Below are 18,706 nucleotides of genomic sequence, written 5' to 3'. Positions count from 1 at the left end.
ATTTCGTCTCAAAGATTACCACTATTCGCTCTGAGATAGTCCCTCCAGATTCTTCTTCTGCTCATAATCTTCTTTCGCCCTCCCTTAAAAATTTTTCTGTGTTTCCTCCTGCTTTGGATGAACTATCTACACTTCTGAACTCTTGCAAACCTGCAACCTGTTCTCTTGATCCAATTCCTATTCGTCTTCTCATTTCTATAGCTCCCTTTTTTCTGCCCTCGCTTCTCCATATCTTCAATCTCTCTCTCTCTACAGGCTCCTTCCCTTCAGACTTCAAACATGCTCTCATTTCCTCAATTCTGAAAAAAACTTCTCTTGACCCCTCCTCTTTGTCTAGCTATCGTCTGATTTCTCTTCTTCCCTTTCTTTCTAAGGTTTTGGAACGGGTTGTTTATTCTCGCTGTCTTGAGTTTCTTGAAGTCAACTCCATCCTCGATCCCTTTCAGTCTGGTTTCCGCCCAAGGCATTCCACAGAGACAGCTGTCACTAAGATCTCAAATGACCTTTTACAGGCCAAGGCTAATGGCCTTTACTGTGTTCTCATCCTTCTTGATCTGTCTGCAGCGTCTGACACCGTTGATCACTGTCTCCTAGTTGACATACTCTCTGACCTTGGGCTCTCAGACCCTGTTCTTGACTGGTTTAGATCTTATTTGTCAGACAGATCTTTTGCAGTGGTTGCAGGTGGACAGACTTCTTCTCCTGTTCCCTTATCTGTTGGAGTTCCCCAGGGCTCTGTTCTGGGTCCCCTTCTGTTTTCTCTCTACACACTGTCCTTAGGAAAACTCATCAGCTCTTTTGGTTTTTCCTACCATCTGTATGCCGATGACACCCAGTTGTATCTTTCCACCCCTGACCTTTCTCCAAGGCTTGAACAGCAAGTCTCGTCTTGCCTCACAGCTGTCTCACAGTGGATGCGCCATCGGCGTTTGAAGCTCAACATGTCCAAGACGGAGCTTCTTGTCTTTCCTCCTAAGCCCACCCTTCAACACTCCTTTTCTGTCTCTGTGGACAACATTTCTATTCGACCAATCCAGCAAGCCTGCAGTCTTGGTTTCATCTTTGATTCTTCTCTGTCGTGTATCCCTCAGATCCAGACCGCAGCCGAGGCTTGTAGATTCTTCTTATATAATATTGCCAAAATCCGACCATATCTCTCTGCCTCTTCTGCCAAGATCCTGGTCCATGCCCTAGTGATCTCATGACTGGATTATTATAACGTCCTCCTGGCTGGGCTTCCTCTTTCTCACCTCCGTCCTTTAATATCTGTCCAGCATTCAGCTGCACGCATTATCACATCCACCCACCGCTCTGACCACATCTCTCCTGTCTTGGCATCCCTTCACTGGCTCCCCCTCCCTTTCCGCATTCAGTATAAGCTCCTGCTGTCGATGTTTAAAGCCCTCCATGGGCTGGCCCCTCCTTACTTATCAGACCTTCTTTCTCCTCACCTTCCCACTAGGGCCCTCCGTTCTGGTAGTCAAGGTCTGTTGTCCCAGCCCAGGATTTCTTCTGCCCCATCTCGGCTTCGCCCCTTTTCACTTGCTGCCCCTCACTCCTGGAACCTTCTTCCCCCGCGAGCAAGAGCCATCACTTCTTTAACCAGCTTCAAAACAGAGTTGAAGACCATCCTGTTCAGGGCAGCGTTCCCAGGCATTGCATAATTGTCACTTGCTATTTGATGTTCTTTTGTTGTCTGTTTTATCGAATCATTTCCTGTATTGCTATGTATTTTATATGTATTATCCTACTAGAGAGGCCCCTTCCCCACCACCACTCCCTTTGTGTCGTGTCTTTTTAGATTGTAAGGCTGAGGGCAGGGAACTGTCCAATTAAAAAGATTGTATGTACAGCGCTGTGTAAATTTACAGTGCTTTATAAATAAAGGTTAATAATAATAATAATAATAGTAATAAATATGGCTAGGCTCATTCTCATCATGACATGTTTTACTGTGCATAGTAGGGCATTACTTTTATTAGAGCCAAGCAAAATGACACAAATTTGTGCAAGCTCCTGAATTTTGTGTACTTCTGTGGCAATTTGGTCCAAATATACATATTGCCCACCTGTGGATTTTGGATTTTGTTCTTATGGATTAGTGTGGATATCTTAGCAAGGTTTTTTTTTTCCTTTTCTTTTTGGCATGGTTCATCATGATGTCCAAATACACTCATTTTTTGAGAGTGTGGGATCTATCTACACATATATCCCTAAGAAACAGCCAGGTTTACATCTACCCAGCTCCATTCCTCCAAACAGAAACCCATCACACTCCTCACTGTTCTGTTTGTCTGTGTGCTTTTTCATAAGTGAGGAGTTGCAAGGAAGCAGTAAGTCAGGCAACCTGCTGACAACTTCTGAAGGACAATGGATGTACAAGACCAACTTGTCAACTGCATCATTTAAAATAAACTAAACAAAACAAAAATCCCCCAAAACATCCTGTTTAAAACTAGGTAGAACCAATGGCACGGTACATCTCGGCCTCTATGAAAGTACTTAGATACCACACAGTTCAATGGGAATAATAGGCAGGCTAGCAGAATGCCACTTGTGTCACTGCAGGAATATCCTAGTATATGTAGGGAGGCAAATCCTTCCCAAGTCAATTCATTTCACAGTTAATCCAGCTAGGCCCTGTTTCCACGGCCAAGGGATTTAAAGGTAGGCTGGTCTCCACTGCTTCCTAATATCCTCATGTTCTTTTAATGCTCTGACTTGCACCAGAATTAAGGACAAATACTGAAATGAAGGAAGGCTCCAAGTAGCCAGTGCAAGCAATGAATTCATCACCTGCTAATGTAACCCACTGCCGATCTGATCAAGCAACCCTGCCTTTCACAATCACAGTGGCAATTATGAGGCTGACAAAGGAAACCACAGCCATCCATCCCCAAGCAGAAAGGCATTTAGCCAAGGTTCACTGCACAGAATTAAAGCAGCATTTGGTACTTATGAGACCTAATTGTTTGCTTGTGAACATCCAACACCATCATTTGTCACATTACTAGCATGGGAAGAAAGCAGTGATTCCAGAAATGCCTCTTTGGAAGGGCCAATCATTCCATTGACCCAAATTCTATACCTTCAGCCACAGCTGTGGAGTCAGTTGGAAGCAATTTTTGGTGGAGTTGGTGTCAGGAGCTGATAGAAATACACCAACACCAACTTCAAAATAAAAACCTAATGCATTATATCAACATGTGTATGTGTTCCTTCCAACTCTTAATATTCTGTGAATCTATGGGGCTGTACAGACCGCCCCTAAGGGGCAGCCTGCAGCTGCCTTTCTCTGCGCCAGATCAGGGCTGCGGTGTGTAAAAAGCAGTTCCTTTCTGTGCTGCGGAAAGGGCGCTGCAGGCTCTGGCACCACAGCTTTTTGGTGCGTCTTTGGCACTACATCATCTAGATGCAGTCCCAGAAAAGCGCCAAGACACCACGCGCCGTGTGGTGCAGCGCGTGGCATCATGCTGGCCTGAGGGTGGAGTTGGAGCATGCGTTGTATGGATGTCACACCCAACTCTGCCCTCAGGCCAGCCTTAATGGCCAGTCTGTACAGCCCCTATGTTCTGTTAGTCTTAATTTTATGGGGTTTTTTGTTTTTGTTTAAGGTATATCCTATGTTACTGTTAAAACCATTTAAAATTTATTAAATGCACACACACACACACACACACACACACACACACTAGTGTGTGTAGTGGTTTGAACGTTGGACTATGACTCTGGAGACCAGAGTTCTAATCCCCACTCAGCCATGGGCAAGGACATTCTCTCAGCCTCAAAGGAAGGCAAAGCCAAACCCTCTCTGAACAAGTCTTGCCAAGACAATCCTGTGATAGGTTTGTTTTAGGATTGCCGTAAGTTGGAAATGATTTGAAGGCAACAACAACAATAACAGTAACAACAATAACTGTTGTATATTTACCTTCATAAGAATTTGGTAAAGTTTTCCTGTATGGAAATTTTAATCAAACAAAAATATATTTTATATTCTGTCAATCTGAATAGCCTGATGATTCATGTAATGATGAAATGCCTTGTGGTACCATTTCACGACAGTGAATTTGTTATTACTAATTCATATACCTCTGACATTTCTGAAGGAATCAGTAGAAAAATAGGGGAGTTGGAATTGAAGGTTTGGTCTGTTGCCCTGCTTTCAGCAACTTTTGACTGATGAACAATCACTGGGAAATGATTATATATAGTTATTTAATGATTACATAGTATTGTTATAATTTGTGGCTCACACTGAAATATGCTCCAAGTGACAGTATTATTTTAAATTCATTGCCACAAGTTGTGGAAACCACCATAGGATTGGACAGATTTAGAAAAGGGATCAGTGCAGAGCCTGGAAAGTAATTTAGAAGAAGAAATCATATAATGACATGCTGAGGTCATCCATAACTGAGTAGTGGCAGCATGATCCTCTGTGCCCCAGAGCATCATGCGAGTACTGCTAAGTTGTGAAAGGGTTCTGCATGTCCTTAGATTCATTCTTCTTTAAAGCCAAGTTCTAGGCTCTGGGTTGGATTCAAAGGAGAAGGTAGGCTGTTCCGGGCCTACTGGCCAGGAAGATAGCTGCATCAAAGGTCATTATTAGCCCATGTACAACCTGCAGGTTCAGAAAAGACAATACACCATATTAGTTGTGTGTGTGAGCGGGACAATGGAGGAGGACTACTGCCTTCATGCTTTACTTGAGGGTATTCCGGAAGCAGCTGCTTAATTTATGTGTAAACCAGGATGCTGGACTCAATGTACCTTTGCAGTTTGTTGTTGTGTGCAAGTTGTTTCAGAGTTACGGCGATCCTATCAAGGGGTTTTCTGAGGCAAAGTGTGTTTGATTCATCCAAGATCATCCAGTGAGTTTCCATGGCTGAGTGGGGAATCAAACTGTGATGTCCCGAGTTGTAGTGTGGTGGAAATATTCCTTGTTGAAATAAAAAACTATAGAAAGATGGAGTCACCTTTGTCAGCCAGAGAGATGGTTTTTGAAATAAAGGCTTGGAGTTTAGAGAAACTAGAGCAAAGGAATAAAGAGTGCATCTTGACCTGGATGGAAGCTGGCACCAGTAAAAAGACATAACATAAACTACTGAGATAAGGACATTCAGGAGCAAGGTTAGGAGGAAAGCCACTGAATTCCTACAGGAGGGGGTAAGGAGTGAAGATGCAGTTTTAATGTATGCATGTATTTCTGTTCTGATTGTAAGAATTCTGTATGTTTAAATTGTAATTAGCCAATCAGGTGTATAGAAGAAGCTTCTTTGTCTTGAATAATATAAAAAGAGCCATTTTGTCTTGTTCGGGGTCTCAGCTTTTGGAACTTGAATTCCACTGAGTTCATTGTTTTCCTTTGTCGACAATTGGAAATAAACTTATGGATTTTCAATTACTAGGTCCTCTTGCCAATCCTTGCCAATCCTATTGCTCTGTCAGTCCTAGAAATTTAAGTTTCCTGAAATTTCTGTTACAGTAGTCCAGCACTCAAACCACTACACCACAGTGGCTCTACCTTTACAGTAGTGGTAGGTAAACTGTGTCCTACAGGCTGCAAATGGCTTTCCGGGGGCCCAAATATGGTAACCGAAGCCCCTTCTCAAGTTTCCCAACACTCCAAAATGCAGAAAAATATGGCTGACAATCAGCCACAATGGCATCTGGAAATGATGTTACATCATTTTCAATGTGTCAAAATACGCTGATGCAGACAGCCGGTCAGTTGTGTGTGCATGGAGTGCCTCTCAGTCCTTTCACATTTGCCCAACCCTCCTCTCCTCATGTTCTTAGTGCAATCTGTGATATGATTCAGAAATATCAAGCCCAGAAATACTTACTCATAAAATGTAGTCCACCCATTTTCATTACTCTTGGTAGCAAGGAGGCCAGAATTGCCGTGATAGGTCATCATGGCCACCTCATGGCCTTGTGCTGTCACACTCTTGAGGGCACTGTTTGTGCCGATGGTTAGCCAATAGACCTGGCCATCTGGCACCACTATCCAGAGCGGCATCCCCGTAGAATCCCTCCGGATGTTGACCAAGTTTCCATTGTTGTCGGTAATCAGGGTTATGTCACCATCTCCCGTGTAGGTAAAATTGTAAAGGTAATCTCCAGTGGGAAGGCTTTGGGTATAAAGATGTTTGCCACTGGTGTCAAACAAGTAGAGCTCCTGATCAATGGGTGAAGATAATTCATACAAGTTCTGCGTATTGAGGAATGGCTTATTTTTCCGGATGAACCGGATCCGAATGTTCCCAAGATCAGCCACATACAACTCGCCATCTGCACACACTGCAAGGGATGAAGGGGCATTGAGCTTGGCGTCCTTGGCATAGCCATCGTCCCCAGAAAAACAATCACAGTTGGCATCATTTTTACAATCACAGCCACTGGGAGCACCAGCTACCAGTGAGATTTCCCCATTGGTAGTGACCTGCCGGATGCGGTTGATCTTCTTCTCATCTGTCTCTGCAATGTACAGAACCCCACTGTGAGAGACTGCCAGGGCTGTGGCAGATTCCAAGGTGGCATGAATGGCCACCTTACTCAGAAGGAAGTGATCAATACCCGGGACCTGGCAATGCATTGGCCTCCCTGCAACAATGCGTACTTGGTGGTTTTCAGAGATCTGTAACACGACGTTATTGTCAAGGACATACAGAGAATTGTCCATTGGGTTGACTGCTAGGTCTGTAGGCCACTCTAGACGGACCTAATATAATGGAAAAGAAGAAGGAAATGGTTGATAGGATATATTATGCTAATAGATATTGCCATGATTTATATAGCAAAGCGTGCCTTGGCATGCTCCCGGATGGATTGTTGCTACTGTTAACGAAAGAAACTGTGTAGCTTTTCTACTTTAATGCATTTTTGTGGGCTGAAGTAGATGCATTGGGAAAATACAAAAGGCTTATAAATGGCAGAAGTCATCATTGCCTGGGCATGCCCACCTGTGGATAAAAGCTCATGACTGAGATAGCTTGAAACCTAATAAAAGCTTAAACAGGATGTCTTGGGTGCTGTATAGTATATGCAAATATTACAACTAAAACAACAATATAAAATAATAAAGCAGGTGTTGGAGGCACGCACTAATGTTAGGCTTCTGATCCAAACAGTAGCTCCTGAGACCAAGTCATTGCATAGTTGATGTTTGAGCAGGGTATTTAATTTATTTTATTGGATTTTTATCCCACCTTTCTCCCAAACTGAGATTCAAAGATAGGGAAGGGTTTATTAAGGATCATGATACAGACAGATGACACTGTGCTGCAATTTTAGTTCAAGATCATTTTATAATTTGGGCTCTGTACAAGATGAGACGTCTTTGTACAAGGAGATACAGAATGTCTGGCCCTTGACAAACAGGAATCAACTCTGATTGAAATAATTACACATCGTAGACTCTTGTTTGGGGATGAGCCTGCAAAGTATCATCTCCCTTTTTTGTGTATGAACTGAAGGATACCCCAGGAAAGTCTGCTAATCGCATACAGGAATACTTTCTAGCCTGTGACACTATGGTACAGTAATGAAGATAGAGGCAGTTACCTGGTGCCCTAACTCCTGCCAAAAAGGTGTTTTTAAAGCATAGGTGGGCAACATATGGCCCACTGACCCCAGATACCACCCCTGTGGGTCCTGGTTTGCCTGTACTGGAAAAAAGTGGGTTTTAGGTCAAAAAGGAAAACCACTGCTCCTAGAAACTTGCATGAGTAGTGATCATCATGTAATGCAATAAATACCCCAAAGGCACTAGATCCTGTCTGATCTTGGAAGCAAAGCAGGGTCAGGCCTGGTTAGTACTTGCCTGGTTAGTACTTAGATGCCAGACCCCCAACGAATACCAGATGCTGTGTAGGCTATATTTCATAGGAAGGAACTGGCAAAACCAGCTCTGAGGATTCCTTGCCTAAGAAAGCCCTATGAAATTCATAGGGTCACCATAAGCTGATAGGTGACTTGAAGGCACATAGACACATGGAGAGCACCTTTCTTCAGTGTAGAATTCAAAGCTATAGCCATGTTAGTCTGAAGAATCTCTCTACGTATTGCGTCAGTGTGTATGTGTGTATATATTACATTTTAATTTATAATTGTTTTAATCTTTAAAATTGTTTAATTGTTTTTAAATTGTATATTTATGTATTTTAATGTTTTGTATTGTTTTTGAATTGTATTGTTTTATACTTGTTCACTGCCTTGAGTCCCTATATTGGGAGAAAGATGGGATATAAGAAAATAATAATAATAATAATAATAATAATAAGTGTGTGCATGTGAGTGTGTGTGAAAGAAAGAGTCTGCAGCCACACTGCAGAACTGATGCAGTTTCATGCTGATTTAAATTCCACGGTGCCATCCTATGGAATCCTGGGGTTTGTAGGATGGAGACACGTGAGTTAAATCAGCATCAAACTATATCAGTTCTGCAGTGTGGCAGCAGACTCGCTTTCCTTCACACACACTCACATGCACATACACACATTGAAGCAAGGTTATCTCTGGGTGTATGTGCCTCCCAGTTTGTTGTGCTACCAGGACTCTCTAACAGAGAAGGTGAAATCTTTCCCAAATCTGCAGATCCCAGGCTTCCACACCACTGAGCTAGGGCAGTTAAAGTGGTGTCAAAATGCATTATATTCTGCAGTGTAGATGCAGCCTAGATGGAGGGTTCTCTTTGTTTGTAGGGGGAGAGTGTAGCACCATGTACCAACATTGCAGAGCAATACCACCCAGACACAGATTTGCCACCTCAGTGAGAACTAGACAGCTGGAGCTAAGCTTGTGCCTGTTTTTTCCTTTTGTTTTTTTGGCTCCTGGCCCTCTTTAACCCTTCCTGTGGTAAAACATGACAGCCTGTGGTTTCCCCTTTAATAATGCATGCCTTTCTGCCTTCCCCACGGTCTTCCAAGTGACTGCTACTACGCTTGCAGCCTCGAGTTAGCATCAAGAATGTAAGTTTATTCAGAGACACCAAGGGAATTCCCCTCCCTCCACCTCTTAAAACCAATTTCTTGTCAACAACGGCAGCTAAATATTTTATGGCTCCTGGTCCCTCACTGCCTGAGGGGGCCTGACTGAAGAGACCTCTCGAGTTGCTTTATATGATGAAAAGATAGTTCCCGAGTTGAAGTTCTTTTAAAGAGACCTCACGGCAGTATTTGTCTTTGTCAGATGGTAATGCAGAAATGGGTCCTGCACATGGAGAAGAAGGGAGTGTGGCAACATGAGAGGCAGCTGATAGACTGGCAGTGGGTTTTATTTCTTTTAAAATACAGTGGTCTCTCCACATTCACTGGGGTTAGGAGAGCAGGACCCCTGTGAAAGTGAAAACTGACAATGGAAGCAATCCACTTTTTTTAACCTGAGAGAACACCTCTCTATGACTCTCTAAGTCCTCCAGTGCAGCTTTATGGTCAACATCTGCCAGAAGTGGACCATAGAAACATACTGGAGAACCTACAAATGCCTAGGGAAGTATTTTCTTGAGGAATCTTTGGGTCCTCCAGCACGATTCTATGGCCAACCTCCAGCAGAGTTGCACTGGAGGATCTAGAGATTCCTAGAGAGAGCATATTGCTCAAATCCACGAATACTGAAATCCGCAAAAGTCAAAGCCATAAATGTGGAGGGCTGATTGTAAGCTTCCAAAGAAGTAGCACCTTTGAGACTAACTGAAAGAAAGAAGATGGCAGCATGAGCTTTCGTAGATGAATGTCTATTTCCTCAAATCCAGCAATACTACAATATCTCTCTATATATTTATTCTATAGACTAAGACGGATATATCTTTGATTTTTTCAAAGAAGGAGGTGTAGTCTTTTTTTTTTGTTGTTGTTCTCACAGTATGTCCAAAGATGAGCTGGAATTGGAAGAAGTGAGGCCAGAGAGGGAAGGGATGCTGAAATCCACTGCTGGATGGGGAGAGGGAAGAATATGGCAGCACATACCCTCCTCTTCTGCTTAGAAATGGAAAGAATCTTCACAAGGTTGAAAAATGGGATTTTTTGGGCTCACACATTTCTTCTGGTATTGGAAAACCCAAATTGTTGTGTAGGAATTATACTGTGTGTGAGAAAAATCATTTTTGTTCTTCCCAAACTCCTGACATCTGAAACTTCTGACAAAATGAATTTCCTACACAGACAACTGGTTTTCTGCAAAGAAAATGTGTTTTTTTTTGGGGGGGGGCAAGAAAATACTGTTTTTCTCAGCAGACTAGTGCCTATGCAACACTGTGGGACATTTAAATATGGGGAGAATTGTTGCTGTTAATGATCAAGATCATAATTCAAAGGGGAACTATATGATTAAAAAGGAATGAGAAAGCATGACTTGAATTTGTGTTACAGGGTATAAAGGCAAAATGATGTAGTGGTTTGAGAATGGAAACCAGGGTTCAAATCCCAGGTTGGCCATGTAAATCCAGTTGAACTTGGGCAAGTCACACTTCTTTAATCTCAGAGGATGGCAATGGCAACCCCCCTTTTGAAGAAATTTGCCAAGAAAACCCCATGATAGGGTCACCATTAGTTGGAAACTACTTGAAAGCACACAAGAACAACAAATTTGAATTTAAGGTAGGAGTTTAGCGCACAGGGTTTTTCCTGTGCAGAAACGGGATTTAAAACAGGGGAATCCTGCAAAAGCGGGATCATTTTCACACAACGTCGAGTAAAACGTGTACAGAAAGTGAAAAGTGAGCATTAATGTGAAAATAAACTGCACAGAAAGTGGACAAAATAGGCTGCTTTTTACTTTTGGGATTTTCCCAAAAGTAAAAAATGGCCCATTTTGTCCACTTTCTGGGTGGTTTATTTTTGCTCAGTGCCCCTCGTGGATGTGAAAACAATCCCACTTTTGTGGGATTTTTCCTGGATTTAAATCCTGTTTTGGCACAGGATTTAGGCACTCAGCCTCCCGTGTGACAAACTCCGTAGAGTCAGACATGTAGTATAGTTTATATTTATTTATTTTTGTGTGCTTTCTTCCTTTGTTGATCGTAAACAGCATTCTAAAGCATTCTTGATGGTCGGGGAAAAAATGAATTAAAAAGTAACATTCTGCAATCTAAATAAAATACTAATCCAGATTTAGAAAAACAGTCTCCACGAAGTTCCTGCTTGTAAGAATGGAAGCCACCATGTGCCAAGATGGTTTTAACAAACAAAGTTTACCTCTGGTCCACCAGGCAGGTGACCTTTGTAGCCTGTAATTTTTATCCTGCTCATAAATGCCAGACAGTGGGGTAGCTGCCACAAAAAAACCAAAGAAGCAATCTTTTCAAATTAGGAAATGAAAGAACCAAGGAACAGGTGCCAGGTGGAAGCATGGAAATTACATGGGTGGTTACAAAAGGAGGGGAAAAAACAACCATACAACCCATTGGTTTCTATTGTGCCCAACTAACAGCATTCAAGCTTTCCAGCCAGGAACTGAGGTTTTGCAGAACAAAGCTCAATTCCTGAAGCTATTCAAATGGCATTTTGAGGCACACAACTCTGCCAGACTTGGAGGTCATGCCTCCAGTCTGGTAGCAATTATCTGGATGGACAGTGGCCCCCAAAATGTGGACTCTAGGCAGCACCAGTTATGTCTACCTAATCCTATGAAATGCATGTGTTAAAATAAGTTTTTGTTTTTTAAAAAAAGATTCTGAATAGCAAGACTTTTAAAAGCCCAGCGTGATAGCAGTCACGACCCATTTGCAATCTGACACTATTCAAGATTCTTCATCTTCCTGCTGTTGATAATTGGGCCAGCACTGACTTCAGCTACTGTTTCCAAGATATTAATTTGAACTAGTCCTCCAAAATGCACTGTGTCAAATGTATAAAGCCTTCTGCACCAATAGAAAGAAAAAAAATTAGTTGCAATGGGGAAATGAATCGTACAAGTATTTCGAGTTTTGACTGCATTGTAACGTATGCTTGCTCTTACTGTCAGACATACAGTATATATCAGGGATAAAAACTGTCTCCTGCAATTTTGTCCAAGCCACTGGCTGAGCTTCAGTTAGAGGCATCTGAACTTCTGAAGGAGATCCCCAATGACACATTGCTGACAAACGTGTGGTTTCAATAAAGGTGAGATCATAGTTTGGCCAAGGAGAAAACCCTCATGGAGCCTCTATAGATGAGGAAAAAAGTATCTGAAAGTCTGAGGTTTCGCTCTTGCACAAACTGATTTTATTTTGGAGAGCCACATGATGTTTTCTTTTATTTTGAAGTATTTCCTGGGAACTCCTGGCACTACTAAGGACTTATCATCCCTACTTCCTAGGTCAGTTTAAATTAACCTAGTATTTTCTAAAATGAAATGTACTTCTACTTCGCTGTCTCTTTGTATTACTCCAGGACTAGCTAAAATGGCTGATTCCTGTAAACACAGCTATGCTTCCCAGGGCACAAATTTAACAGAGATCAAGTAAGGGCAAGAAGAATGTTTTGCAAGAAAACAAAATGATCCTAATGTTTGTTGTTAATTGCCATCAAGTCCACTTTGACTCATGGTGACCCTATGAATGAGAGACCTCAAAGGCTGCATCCACACTGCAAAAATAATCCAGGTTGCTATTTTAACTGCCATGATTCAATATGATGGAATTCTGGGAATTGTTGTTTGTTGTGGCATCAGAGGTCTCTGACAGAGAAGGTTAAATGTCTTACAAAACTAGGATTCCCAGAATTCCACAGCACTGAGCCATGGCAGTTAAAGAGGTGTCAACATGGATTATTTCTACAGGCGGATGCAGCCCAAGTCATCCTATCTTCAATGGTGCTGCTCAGGTCTTGCCAATTCAGGGTTGTAGCTTCCTTGACTGAGTCTATACATCAGTGGTCTCTTTCTTTTCCTACTGCCTTCTACCTTACCAAGCATTACTGTCATTTCTAGTGAGTCATGTCTTCTTTTGATATATCCAAACTATGACAGTCTCAGTCTCCTAATGTTTAACTGGGGTAATCTTTCTCAAGCACTTTCGCACTTTGACTGTAACTCCTGAGTAATAATAATAAAGAAGGCTCAGTGGAAATTGGTGAACATAAATTTTTGAAATGTTCCATGAGTTTCGATGTGCCATGCAATCAGTGATCAGTGGAAAAGGGAGAGGGAAGGACATGGGGTATGTGTGAGAGAGAAACCTGAGGTATTTCAAGAAAGAGTTTGGATGCTTACCTGGGAATATGCAGATAAAAACGAAACAAAAACATAAAATCATCCCCCAATGGGGTCATACATATGCAAAATTCTGTGACATAACCAACCAAAAATATTTATGTTTCCTATATAGTAGCAGTACAGGGTGATTTAAAAGGAATGGTGCAAAACAGAATAAGAACAGCTTTACTTTTGCACAATTCCTTTTGAATCACCTGGTGTGTGCGCCTGCCTTCAAATTGCCTGTTGGAGACCCCATGAATTTCGTAGGGTTTTCTTAGGGAAGAATCCCAAGGCTGGTTTAGGCAGTTCCTTCCTCTGAAATACAATCTACAGCACATGGTATTCATTGGCAGTCTCCCATCCAAGAACTAACCTTGCTTAGCTGACCTTGCTTAGCTTCCAAGATCAGACAGGATCTGGTGCCTTTATGCATGTATTTTATTTATACCCTCCCTTTCTCTCAATATAGGACCCAAGGCAATATAACTTGAAACAAAATACAAAATTGTTAAAACAGTGGATAATACCACGATTTAAGAAACAGTAAGCAATTGTATTAAAATTTTAATTTTAAACAATTAAAATATAGCAATAAAGCATGTTGTGGCAACAGCCTCCCTAGCTTTAGTATAGCAGTGCATTGGCAATAATGACACATATTTTCTCCCAAAAGGCATCTGCAGGATAACCTTGGGGTCATTCAGATGTCTTTTATTTTAGCCGAACAAAGCAAATGACCTCACTCAGACATTCTGGGTTTGTTATTCATACTATGGAACCACATCTATACTCATCTCTGGAGTTCGGTTGCTCACACATGTCACCCTCGAAAAAACATGGGACTTGATGATGTGAATGCATTTGAAACATGTTTAAGGTATGCAGAGTTTAATCCTGAATCATCCTGGGTCTATTCACATCTCTTTTTCACATTGCCAATGATGCAAATCTTAAAAAACAACAACACCTCAGTATCGATTATCCCAGGTTAAGTGGGGTTTTTTTGGCAGGAATAATCATCCTGGATTATTTTCACTGTCTGAATAGGGCCCTAGTTCTACAGACTCTACTAGCAGTGCTGAATGTGTTGAGGATGCTGGTTGAGTTGGAAAATAACCTGACCCCCTGCCCCTTTTCAAAAGACACTGAAGGTATGAATGTCTGGAATTCCACTGGACTTTCTTTCAACATTGATTTCACCAAGCCAGCCAGATATGAAGAGGGCCACTAGTTGACATATTCCAAACCTAGAGGAGCTATGGTAGACTGAACTGCAGCAATGTCACAGGACATTCAGAAATATTGTAACTACTGAGTGGGAATGCGCAGACATAGAATGCTTACTGACAGCATAGCTCATGGGGGGGAAAGTGTTTGAAAGGGAAGATAATGGGCTAAAATTATCAAAAGAGATGGGGAAATTTCACCATAAGAAGTATGAAAACTGTTTTGTGAAAGACTGAGTACCTGAGAGATATCCATGACTGAGTCACAACTCAGAGGCCTGGCAGATGTCAGGTCATTGGAACCCAGCACAGTTGAGATGATCCCATTCTGGTCAATGCGCCGGATCATAGTGCCATCCACGAAATAAATGAACCCAAATTTGTCCACTGTGATGCCTGCAAGGAGGAAACAAACCCAGAGTAGATAACCAAGCAAAAGAAACTTGGTTGCATCGCTGTCTGGTGATTAAAAGACAAATGCAGGTTGAATCTCTCTTATCCAAAATACTTGGGACCAGAGGTGTTTGGGATTTTTTTGGATTTTGGAGTATCTGTATTTACATCTATGTACATCTTAGAGTTGGGACCCAAGACTAAACATGAAATTTGTTTTGGTTACAAATGCACCTTATTATACACACAGCCTGAAGGTAATTTTTTACACTATTTTAAATAATTTTGTGCATGAAACAATGTTTGTATACACTGAACTATCAGATATCTCAGCCACCCATGAAAAAAGTTTTGTTACTTGGAATATTTCAGATTTAGGAATCTAGATAAAAGAGACTCAACCTGTATTTACTTTAAGGCTGGAAACCTACTGCAGTGCTTCTCACAGAAGTGACCATTTAAGATAGCTTCTCAGACTATATGGAAAGCATTGTTGGAAAAAATGCAGCCTACTAGACATTTTGGATCAGAAGCTCTCATCATGCCTCACCATTGCCTATGCTGGCTAAAGCTCCTGGGAACTGCTACCCAACATCCTCTGGAGGCTTGTGCAAATCCTTCTAATGAAGATGACTCAACAGATCCATTCCAGACATGCTGTTAGCAGTTCTTGGCCTGCCTGAATCAGAGTTTGGAAAAGTTACAATTATGGACTAGGAAAGTGGCTGAGGGATTTTGGAAACTGTATTCCAGAAAAGCAACCTTTCCAAGCTCTGTTCTCACATAAAAAGTGGGAATGAGATATCGTTGGCTTCAGTTTTTTAGTAACTGCCCTTTGGCAATATGCCATCAGCAGTCATACCTCTTCCCTATCACAGTTATGGCTACCCATCTGCTTACTCTGCTTCTTCTGGGCCACAATTCACACAGCTACCCAGAGGGCATATAAATCTACACTCTGCACATGCTCACCCGCTCTGAAAGGGCAGGTGAAAAAGCAACAGTAGCAACAAGAAAGACAAGGTTTGGCAGAGGTTTTCCTCCCAAATGTTGTCATTATTCCAAATCCTGGGTATTCTTTTGGTTGGGTACATTTTTGCAATCAAAAGGGAGGTTATTGTGCATGTATGTCTGCAGGTGTCTTTTCTCCTTGGCTGGGCTTCAATGCCAGACCTAAAATTAACCAGGAGTCAGAGAGAAAATCTGGGAAGGGGGAGAGGAAGAGTATGGAGAGGAAAGTAACAGGGAAGATTCACCTCCCAGTTTTATGCATGACTGGTATGTGTGTATGTGCCTTCAAGACACCTGCTGATTTATGGCAACCCCATGAAATTCATAGGGTTTTCTTATGCAAGGAATATCCAGAGATGGTTTTGTCAGGAGTGCTCATCAGAACTGGAAAGATCTATTACCTTGATAAGCACAGTTGTGAGTCCTTAATAAGTGCACATAACACTATGTAGATCTCACGCACATGATTTAAGTTCTGAAATGAGCACTGGATGAATAATGAGCCACATGCAACATCATGAAACACTGCACATATGAGCCCAACATGTACTTCTTTCCATAGAACCTGAGCTCTTGAGTTGGCTGAATGAATAAGTTCTTGACTTTTCTCTTTTATTTCATTCTGTCACAATAAATAAAAACACTAACGGAACAGACTAGGCTCTAACAAAATGAATTCAGCCCTGGGTTCTCATAAGACATAGCCTCCTGTTTTAAAATAAAGGCTATGCTTTGTGTTTTAATTTTTCAGTACCGCAGTGTGAGCTGTGACAGTCAGGAGTTCTCCATTTTCTCACCTCTTGCTTGCTCACAGGAGAAGAACATTAATGAGAAGACAAAAACTGGAAAGTGATAGTGCTTTAATTTAGTGGCAATGTGAAATCTCATTAGAGCTTTTTGGGATTCTGCAGTTCTCTGGGTGAAATAAGCCAGAAGAATTGCTCTCAGGTAGAGAGCATTGTGACATGGTCTGTGTGACAGATCAACATATTTCCTTTAGCACAACAGTTTCACAATCAGTTATTTGGAGTCTTTGCTTTCAGTAGGAGCAAAATAAGTTCCTGACCAACAGCAGATGGTTTGAAAGGGATGGTACCTCACTAGCATGTTCCCTCCCAACATTTCACATTTGAGTTACCAGCACAAATTTCAGTGGATGTTGTCCAGACCAAGGCTGCTGCCACACTGCAGAATTAATGCAGTCTGACACTGCTTTATCAGTCATGGTTCCATCCTATGGAATCCTGGGATTTGTAGTTTGTTGTGGCACCAGAGCTCTCAGACAAAGAAAGTGAAATAGCTCACAAATCTACAAATCCCAGAATTTATTAGCATTGAGCCATGGCAGTCAATATGGTCTCAAACTGCATTAATTCTGCAGGGTGGCAGCAGCTCAAGAGATCAGTTAAAGGTGGTGGAAAGACAGCAGGGAGGAGGCCAACCATACTTCCCAAAGAAAGGAGTTGCATAATTTGGGAGCAGCCCCAAGAAGGCTCTCTCCTGTCCTCACTAGGTATGCCTGTGATAGTGGTGGGACTGAGTGAAAGCTTTGGCCCAAAGATCTTAGAGCTTGGGCTGGCTCATACAGGGAGATATGTTTTTTGAAACAGTATGGACCCAAGCTGTGTAGGACTTTAAAGATCAAAAGCAGCACTTACCCCTGGGACTTGTGAGTGTTGCCTCCGTTGCTTTTCCTCCATCTCCACAGTGAGTGTCATCAAATGGAAGGCACTGGTCCCCGGTCCCAGCCACCACCTCCGAGTTCTTCACCACATCCTTCACCACAATGGTTGACTTGATTTTAAAGACACGGCGGCTGCTGGTATCTGAGAGGTAAATGGATCCGGCAATGGGGTCTGTTGTCAAGTAGTACTTGTGAGCGGGGCTGTGGCTGCGAAAATGAACAAGATAGAGACATTAGAAGTGGGTATACGAATCGTCTTGTGAATATATAGCATGTTGAAGTTGTCAAGCTAGCAAAAAGGAACTTAGGACCTTATCACATGGGGGGAAATTGAGGGTTTAAACAGCGATTATCCTGTGAAAATGACCGCGATTAAGATTTTCACACACATTACAATTAATGCATCCTCATCTAGGGAATAACCAGCAACAAATCATTCATGGGATCTGAAGAAAAAGAATGAAGTAGATTCACCTGTTCCTTCACTTCTGGTTATGATGTATGTTTTCTAAATGTTTTAGATGTTTTAGCTATTTTACTGAATTAATAATAATGTCAGTGTTTTATTGGTTGTTATTTTATATCTGTACTGTGTTAATTTGTTGATGTAATCACACCTTGATCTGCAGGGAGAGGTGGGAAAATACAAATAATATAAAAAAATTATTATAAGCTGCCAGGATGGAAATGAGGACAGCTTGTAGCAGAAAGAGTGACCAGCTGAAGCAGGGATGGGGAAAGGGGGACTGACCCACTTTTGGAACCACTGTAGCCCCCTGCCAGTCCTCCAAATTCCCCAAACTTCTACCCTATTTGTTTTCTTTGGGGAGCAGATTTAGCACAAGTATTCCCCAAGTGAACAAAAATATTTTCCAAAATGCACAAAAGCCACCAACTTTTCCACAACCTCCCAGAACCTTTTACAACCTCCAAATAGCTCAATTTTCATTAGCTTCTTTTTCAAAATGTCAACAGGCCCAATTGAACACCCCCCAAATGCACAAATACACTCCAGCCATTGACATTACTTCTAGTCCCCATTTTGAGAGGGACTCTGAAGAAAAACTGAGAATTTTTTGGACTTTTGGGTGATGCCCAGAGGGGAGTTGGGATGGGGATTGGCCCTGATTCCTATGCAGTTGCCCACCTCGAGAGTCTACTCCCAGCAAATGCTGCACCTAACTTTAAGCCAACGTCTAGGGCTGGATGG

General features: G+C 42.0%; 1 protein-coding gene across 6 annotated transcripts in view; it reads right to left on the bottom strand.

Moving 5' to 3' along the window:
* Nucleotides 1-18,706, bottom strand: part of LOC149320104 (teneurin-4) — a 793,050-nt gene that overhangs the window by 41,658 nt on the left and 732,686 nt on the right. For all 6 annotated transcript variants that reach the window (XM_089512941.1, XM_089512942.1, XM_089512944.1 and 3 more), the window contains 3 exons: nt 17,471-17,703; nt 14,650-14,804; nt 5,850-6,727 (listed from right to left, as the gene is read on the bottom strand). In XM_089512941.1, coding sequence (XP_089369067.1) covers nt 5,850-6,727; nt 14,650-14,804; nt 17,471-17,703 — 1,266 coding nt within the window. The remainder of the gene's footprint in view (nt 1-5,849; nt 6,728-14,649; nt 14,805-17,470; nt 17,704-18,706) is intronic.

Source organism: Sceloporus occidentalis, unplaced genomic scaffold (assembly GCF_023333645.1).
Source record: "Sceloporus occidentalis isolate IW3139 unplaced genomic scaffold, rSceOcc1.0.p SCAF_2, whole genome shotgun sequence".
Lineage (NCBI taxonomy): Eukaryota > Metazoa > Chordata > Lepidosauria > Squamata > Phrynosomatidae > Sceloporus > Sceloporus occidentalis.
Note: the sequence above shows the minus strand (reverse complement) of the source record. Positions and strands in the feature narration are given on the sequence as shown.